This window comes from Rhinolophus hipposideros (genome assembly GCF_964194185.1).
Source record: "Rhinolophus hipposideros genome assembly, chromosome: 9".
NCBI lineage: Eukaryota > Metazoa > Chordata > Mammalia > Chiroptera > Rhinolophidae > Rhinolophus > Rhinolophus hipposideros.
Window position 1 is genome coordinate 88,903,810 of NC_138055.1, and position 8,295 is coordinate 88,912,104.

Here is an 8,295-nt window from a genome sequence, read left to right on the forward strand (position 1 = left end):
GGGGGATGTGAGAAATCAGAGGAGCCCCGGGAAGCATGCTGGGCAGGGAGTGATGGAGCCAGAAAAAGTCATCAACCTGTCCCTGGGGGTCCAAAGGGTCCCCGGTGCTGAGCCTGTCCAGCCAGAACACCCTTGTAGCAATTACAGAGCCATTATCAGCTCTGGTGAGTGCCAGACCCTGTGGTGAGTGCCGTACGGGTCTCAGCTCACCGAATCCTCACTAGTCAGCTAAGCAGCAGGGATGGGAACAAAAAAAGAAACATGGCCCCTCCCTCAAGGAGCCTGTATTTGAAGGAGACTGATTAATGCAGTGCTATGACCAGGAGAGCCTTCCTTGTGTTTCTGGGAGCTGAGAACCAATGCCAGCTCATAACCAACTTGCACAGGCCACGTCGGGAAGGCTTTGACTGTGGGTGAATTAGACTCAAGAAAGCCCATATCAGGAGGAATGTCAGAGATCTGCTCTGTGGAGGCCCAGAGAGGTCTAACATCTTGCCCAAAGTCACACAGCTATTAAGTGGAGGAATTGGGCTCCAAATGCCAGTCCACTCTCCCCGGGGAGGTGCATCTCAGTCAGGAGTGAGTCTTACTACCCACACCCTATAATTGCAGGCATGCTCAGTTTGGGGGTGTGGCGGGGGGGCAGGGGTTTGTATTGAGACGGGTGGAGAATGAGTTCTGTGCTCTTTGCATTCAAAGCCAAAAGGGAAGCTGCCCTGGGGGAGAGGCCTGCAGAGAGCACGGTGGAGGTAAGTGGAGGCCTGGTTGCCCAGGTGAGTGATTCTGTGCCCCCGCTTGTCCTTCTTCTCACCATCTCTGTTGTTTCTCTTCTCAGGTATTAATCAATGCCTCCCCAGCCCGACTCACCACTTTACCAATTTCAAGAGATACAATTAAAAGTTACTGCTAGCATGGGTAATGCCATGGTCCCAACGCCTAATTAAACTGCAGCACTTTCTCCCGCCCCCCAGGCTGGCTGGCCCCAGCTGATTGCCCTCCAAGGCCCAGGACCCAGACTACCGCCTGCAGATGGAGCCCAGGTGCCTCCACTGCGATCCCTCCCACACCCCCCCAAACTCACGTCCTCCGCACACTGCTCACAGATCCCCTAAAACCTGCTAGATCAGAGAACCCAGTATTCCCTCTCCCTCAAGGCCTCCCACCCTCCAGAGGGAGCCTGGACCCCCTCCGTAGAGTCACCTTCCAGGATGGACGCTGCCCTCCCAGGTGCCTCTTAGGGAAGGTGGAGACTTGAGAGTGGGGGCAGCTGGGAAGGTGGAGCTTCTCCCTGCAAGAGCTGGTCCATCTGGAAAGCTGGCCATGGGGTAGGGATGTGTGCAGCTGAAAATGAGAAAGAGTAGGATTGCGTTATCTTAGGGTTTTTCTGGGGGATGAGCTTATCTATCTGAAGACTGTGCATGTTGGAGGAAGGGCAGCCGTCCTCAAGCCATGTAGGAAGAGACTGGGGGAGTAACAGCAGCAGCCAGTCCTTCTCAGGCCCCAAAAGTTTCACCTGAGAGACATGCAGTTGCCCCTGCAAGCCTTGCTGGGCGCCAGTCCTCCTGCACTGGCTCCGCTTGAACCCCAATGAGCCCCTCACTCCTTTTCTGCCAGGCCTCCAGGAATCACTAGCTGCTCACACAGACACCTCCTTTCCCAACCCCTCTCCAAGCTGGAGGAGCCTCCACTTAGAAGTCTGAGGGAGGAGCCCTGCCCACCAGCCTAAACTGGGGGAAGCCCCAGGATACCCCAGGGGAGCCCAGTTCCTTCTCTCTCTACGTGGTCCCCCACCCCCCACACACCTGTGTCTGGAGGAGGCACCTTTACACGGAGGAGCTTCCTGCCCCAGCAGCTGACAAGCCCCCAGGGTGGGTATTCCATCCCCTGCCCTCTCCTCTCCCCATCTTCCTGCAGCTGCCCATTCTCTAGCCTTGCAGATAAACACACAATTACCAGCCTTCCCATTGGTTCTGCCAGCCCTGCCCTTGCCTTAGCCTGACCTGCATAGGGAGGACAAGCAATCTGATGGCCCGTTCTCCCCTCCCACCCTGCCCAGAGGGCCATGTGGCTATCTGCAAGGCTGCCACTCCCAGCTAGCCCCAGGGCCCCGCCAGCCTCCGCTCCCCTGCACAGAGGGCAGCCTCCCTGCCCTGGCCTCTCAGCTGAACCCCCAGCTCTCTTGTCCTCTGCCCTCTCTCTGTCATTCTGTCGTTGCTGTGCCGGGGCCCCTGTGGTAGGTGCTTCTCCATCTTCTCTGAGCTGTTCTGACCTGCTACTCATGTTCCATCGTCAGTCTCTCTCTCTCTCTCTCTCTCTCTCTCTCTCTCTCTCTCTCTCTCTCTCTCTCTCTCTCCTTTCTCTCATCAGCAGGGAGGTGAGAAGGGGGTCAGAATGAGAGAATGTTTTGCTGTCATTTCCTGCTTTTCACATACTATTAAGGATAAGTGATCAGGCTGAGGTGAGACAGTAGAGGTGGAATCAGAAAGCAGGAGGTGAAGAGGAGGAGCAGGATGAAACCAGGAGCTGTGGGCCACGTGGGAGGGCAGCTGGAAGGAGGAGGGAGGAGGCTCAGTGAGTCTGACCTGGGGCAGCTGGGCGTCTGCCTACAGAGGGGCAGCTGTAGTGTCTGGGGAGAGAGAGCAGCAGGGACACAAGCCCATGGCTGCTCTCAGCCACTTTTCTCCTGGGGAATAACTCAGAATACAAGCAAGTGGGGAAAGGAGCCGGTCCCTTCCAGCAGCGATGGACAGAGGCCTTCTGCCTGAATGAGGACCACAGAGGGCTCCCCAGGAGGAAGGTGGGCCCCAACCATGCTCTCAGCCTGCCCTGTGTCTTGGCAAGGCAGTGAGGGGCCTAGGGGCTCCGTCATTAGTTTGGGGGAATCTCAGTGCTGCCAAGGCTGGAGGTTGAGAATGAAGAGCAAAGCTTGTAGCAAGCTGAGCATGGCACAGGGGCCTTGTGAATATTGAAGAGAAGAGAAAGAAGGGGGCTTGGGGAGCTGTGGAGAGGGAAGCAGCCCCCTGGGAGTGCACAGACCTGGGAATGGGGGGGAGTCCCTGCAATTGCACCTTCTGCCAACAGATAGGGTTAGGATCTGCTGGTTTAAAGCTCGGAGATGGTTTTGGGCTGGGCCATCCTGCTCTAGGCCTGAGGATAAGGTCCCCTCCCTGTAGCCTGGGTCCCCACCCCCACACTCTGAGCAGCTGGGCCTGGGTTGTGGTACCAAGGAAAGTAGGAAACATCCTCAGAGAGAAGGGCCACCCCCCAGAGGGCTCAGGCGTCCAAAGGAGCTTGTGGCAGTGACACACCACACATCTACAGCCCGGGAGCCTGGGGTGAGAAGTTAAACCCCTCTCCTTCCAGGATCCTTTAGCCTCCCTTCCACCCATTTCTTACGCCTCCTCTGCCAGCAAGAGGAGGCTAGACTGGTCCACAGTGACCTCCACAGTCAGAGGGAGGGGGCCCCTCCTCATGCCCCACCTAGGGATAAAGATTAGAGTCCTTTCTGGGTACCGTTCCTGCAGCAGAACAAATTTAGTCAGGACCCAGGTTGGGCCAGAAAGGCAGCTGGGGACCTGACTCTGGCCTTGGCTCTCTGGACTGCTCCTGAATGTGTGGTCGTGGCCTTGGGGAATCTGAGAGGATGGGGTAGGTCTGCGTCACCCCTCCAGTGTCCCTGGCATCCTGGAGTTTGGGTGCCTTCCTGAGGTCAATGGTAACAATGAGGCTTCCCCTCTAACAAAGCCAGGGGAGGAGAGGGGCTGCTGGGACAGGTCCTGTGTCCTCCCTTTGTCCTCGAGTCACCCCTGGGAGGCGGGGAGGGAGCAAAGACCCTGATTTTCAAGTTCCAAGGCCAGGAGAGAGGAAGGTGGGGAGAAGTTTCCCATGGCCCAAAACCACCCAGCAGGCCCATGAAGTCAGAGTGCAGAGCTATGCAGACCCTGACGGTCATCTGGTCCAACGGCCCCTCTCACAGATGAGCTGAGGCTGCTCGCGGCCGCTGGGGGAACACGCCAGTCTCTTGACTGTACCCGGAGTCAGAACCTCTGTCAGCAACCATTTTTCTCCGGGTGGAGAGATGGGGAGTGGGTGAAGGAGAGGGCTGAGCGCCCCTAATGGGCACAGGGAGGGTCAGGGTAGCCAGTCCTAGTAGCTGGGAATTAGTCTTGTAACATTTCATGCTTCTTTGGCTGTTTCTAAACTAGGTGTCAATTCACAACAGGCTTCAAACGTCCCAGCACAACTCCGGGCTGGGGGCCGAGAGGGGACCTCCGGCGCCACTGCCAGACCCGCAGCCTAGCCCTCTGAGAGAGCAGCCCCCGCCGCCGTTGCCGCCACCGCCACCCACACCCCCGGGGACCCTGGTGCAGTGCCAGCAAATTGTCAAGGTCATTGTCCTGGACAAGCCCTGCTTGGCACGCATGGAGCCCCTGCTAAGCCAGGCTCTCTCGTGCTACGCCTCCTCCTCCTCCGACTCCTGCGGCTCCACACCCCTGGGTGGCCCAGGCTCCCCAGTCAAGGTCATCCACCAGCCCCCGCTGCCCCCACCCCCGCCCCCCTACAACCACCCTCACCAGTACTGTCCACCCGGCTCCCTGCTGCACAGGCGCCGCTACTCCAGCGGCTCCAGGAGCCTGGTGTAGACTCTGCCCCCATGCTGCTGTCCCAGGAGGGCTGTCATCAGGGTCCCTGGACTGCACCCAGCGCCCCTTCGCTGCTCCTCACACCCTGGCACGCTGCGTTCCTGGTCACCTTCACTGTCGTTTTGGGACGAGAACCCCAGTCCCTGGCACCTGGGTTTCCCTCACCCGACCATGCTTCCCTTATTTAGTTGAGCACCTTGCCCCCAAATCTGGAGACACCACCGCACTGTCCTGGGCCCTACACAGCCAGGCACAACCAGACCTCCTCGTCTTCCTGCCACCACTCACCACATGGACCGTGGACTGAGAGATCAGGAGCTGAGGGCCTACCCAGCTTCTGGGTCAAGTCTGTTGGGCCCCAGGCCTCAGGCCGGAAGGGTGGCGCGAGGGGCTGGGAGCTAGTGCCTGAGCACTGGACAGAAGGTGGCTGGGCTCCCTGCTCAGCTTTAGGGGCTGCACTAGGTAGAGGAGGGGCACCCTGGATCCCTGGAGGGACTAGTGGATGGGAGTGTGAGGAGTGGGGCTTTCTCTGCTGCCCCTGCCCCCGCCCCAATGTTGGCAGTCTCGAGAGGCTGCTTGTCTGTCCCTAAGGATGTTGGCTGTCCTGACCATGTCCTCCCCCTCTTCCCAGGGCCTTCTCTTTCTCAGAGAAGCCCAGGGCTGCCCAGACTCCAGGAAAGTTGTGAGAGAGAGAGGAGAAAAGGCAGACCACTCTCAGCTTCTTTAGTTCAATTCAACAAGGCTGTGGAATCATGAGGTCATATATCTATAAAATGCACCTTCCTGGAATTTTAGTTCCCTAGCCCCAAATAATACCCAGCCAACATAAAGTGCACCGGCCGTGAACAAACACATGTGAGAACCGGGTTAACTTCTCCCACTGTGGAAGTGGAAATAGGGAGAAGGGGCCATGGTCTGCCCAGGGGTAAATGCCACCTGGTACGCTCTGTGGACATAGACTTGGGACTGGGACAGGGCTCTTTGCATGCCTTCCGTGGCCTCCATGAGGGGTTTGGATGCAGGAGTGGGCGGAGACGCGGGTACTCCACAGGCACTTGCATTTCCCTTCCTGTCATCCCAAACTCCCTCTCAGCCTTTAAATCGCCCCCACCCGCCTCCTTAGGGAGGCACCAGACCTGCCAGGAGCTGCTCAAAGAGTCCCTCCGCCCTTAAAATGGCAAAGGAGAGCAAAGTGGGGCTCGCTGACCTACGGGGCCAAGCAGAATTGGAGTCAGCCTTCCTGTGACGCCACGGAGCCTATGCAGCCCCGTCAAAGGCCTCCGGAGGTACCAGGCCCCCGGTCATGTACAAGCCAGCCTGGACCGGTCCTGGGCCATCGGCCCATTGCTGTCCTTCAGGGAGACACCCCCTCCTACTGGGAGCCTGTTATCAAAGCGTCCCAAGAGCTGGGAGTGGATGTGGGCCGAATCTAAAGTGATTTGCCTCTCCTCGACCCACACCCCACTGCAGTCCCGTGGACTAGCCAGGAGGCCCCGATGCTTCTCCCGCTCTCAGAGCTTCCAGATGACCTAGTTTTGTCCATTTGTGTGTGGTCACCAGACGTCATTATGATGTCACCCAGTGAGTTTATTTCTGGCCCTGTCTTTGTCAGCCCGGTTTCCATAACTTGTGACCAATTTACAGTCTCCTCCCCTGTGGCTCCCCAGCCGACCTGCTTTTTCTTATTTCCTCTCCTGTGTGTCTTCTGTGACAAGGACATGCCAATCCAAGCTTTTTGGACCTGAGTGGATGACAGATGGTTGCACAAAGTCAGACACCTCTGATGCCCTTGGCCAGGGCATGGATTGCCCCCGAAGAGTGACAGCGGGGCAGCAGGAGCAGAGTGGTGGGAATGGGAGTGAATGAGGGGGGCTGGAAACAGAGTGGAAGTTACAGATGGGCATCAGGGAGTATGAGTTACGAAGGAAGAGACGTTGTGAGGTCGCTAAACATGTTTATGGGGTGGGGACCATGAATGCCAGGGGATGGTGAGGAAGGGGCACAGTCCCAACCAGCAGGCCTTGTCACCTGCTCACATCATTCTTCTAGCTGACACAGTGCCCCCCACCCGTGTCAATGGGCACAGCAATCCTGGCCCCTCCCCCCACCTCTGCTGCAGCCCTGACCTCCCAGATGGGGACCAGCAGAGGTCTTAGGGCTGGCACGCGGAACCTCTCCCTGAAGACTCAGATGCTCGGGTCGTGGGGTTTACCCCCGGCTGCTGCGGTGGCTGCCCTGGGCCCCACTGTCAGCTCTGGGAGCCCTGGCCTAGGGTGCAGACCAGCCTGTGCTTGTAGAACACAGGGCAAGCCTGAGCTGTGCGTGGCCTGGGGCGGGGCGCAGCTGGCCCCCATCACTGTCAGGGAAGCAAGCGTTCCTGGTGTCTGCACCCTCCCTCTCCTGATCAGCAAGCAAGCTAAGCTTGAGACCCCCTCTGTCACCATCCCCAGAGCCTAACCCTCAGAGAACTAGGACCAGCCTCCTGCCCTCCAGTCCTTGCAGAGGGTCCAGCTGGAGATGCTCACAGGCCCTTCTGCTCTCCCAAGGCTGAGGGGCAGTGCAGTGTTGACTGCATCCCCGGACACAGCCTCCAATTACCCCAACATGGCCTCACTCTGTCTACTCTCGAGGCCTTATTTTGGGGGACCTGTGCCTCTCTCTCAATTTTATCCATTTAGCTCCAGCTCCAGAATCAGGAGTGGAGATGAAATGAGCTTTCCCACCCACTTCGGGGCAAGTCCCACCTCTAGATCTGGGGCGAGGCTCTGCCTGGGCAGCTTGACCTAGAAGCCTGCCTGTGTCCAAAGGCACACACATTTGTTAGCCCTGGGCCCTGGACCCTAAAATCCTTAACCCCATCCCACCTGTTCCCCATAGCCTGCCAGAATGTCTCTTTGTAGCCGATAGGCTTCCCTGATAACCATCTATTTGTCTGTCCCTGCTGTTCTGCTGTACATACCTTCTTGCTGCACCCTTCCTCCCTGCATACAGCCCTTCACTCTGCTGGAGAGAAACCTCTCTAGGGAAGAGCAGGGTGGCTGCACCCAGCAACTAAGCCAAATGGCAAATATTTTGTAACAAAATAGCCCAGAGGTATTTTATCTGTTCAATTCATAGTTTTAGAGATTATATTGAAATATGTCACTTGAGCAAACTGTCGGTTGTGTGTCTTTTGTTCTCCAAGAGGGAGGGCCCACCTTAAATCTGAAGCAAGAGGACATTCCAATGCCTTCAGCACTGGGGTCGTTAAGGGGCAGCTGGGCAGCCAGGCTGCTCTTCTCTGGCCGTGGTGACGTCATCCCTTCTCCCAGGGTAAGGTACTTCTGAGCCACCATGTGATGGGACTAGGAAGTGCTGTCTTATATGAAAGGAGGCTTGGGTACATCTGATGGGTGGGCAGTGGGTCCCAGCTGGGGGTGCAGGGCCAAGGAGTTCCCAGACACGCACATTCACACACACACTCACACTGAGCCAATGGAGAGAGCAGGTTACAATGGAGACCAGGGGCAGCTTTGGAGGGGAAGCACCGTGCCAGTGTGCACCCAGCACAGTGAGAGGCGATGGGCTAGAGTCCCCTCTGCCCTGCTTGACTTTCTGTAATGGAGAGCGAGGGTGTGTTGCGGGGCCTGGGTCCCACTGACCGTGTTTGATC

At 57.7% G+C, this 8,295-nt stretch overlaps 1 protein-coding gene across 7 annotated transcripts in view; it reads left to right on the forward strand.

The window, feature by feature from the left end:
• Nucleotides 1-7,791, forward strand: part of IQSEC3 (IQ motif and Sec7 domain ArfGEF 3) — a 100,953-nt gene extending 93,162 nt beyond the window's left edge. For 2 of the 7 annotated variants that reach the window (XM_081058793.1, XM_081058797.1), the window contains 2 exons: nt 700-749; nt 4,206-7,791. In XM_081058793.1, the coding sequence (XP_080914919.1) occupies nt 700-749; nt 4,206-4,643 (488 nt within the window). In that variant the 3' untranslated portion in view covers nt 4,644-7,791. Of the gene's footprint in view, nt 1-699; nt 750-835; nt 1,869-4,205 lie in introns of all 7 variants that reach the window. The other 5 variants (XR_013993964.1, XM_081058795.1, XR_013993965.1 and 2 more) reach the window with 5 other exon arrangements.
• Nucleotides 7,792-8,295: the final 504 nt, after the last annotated feature.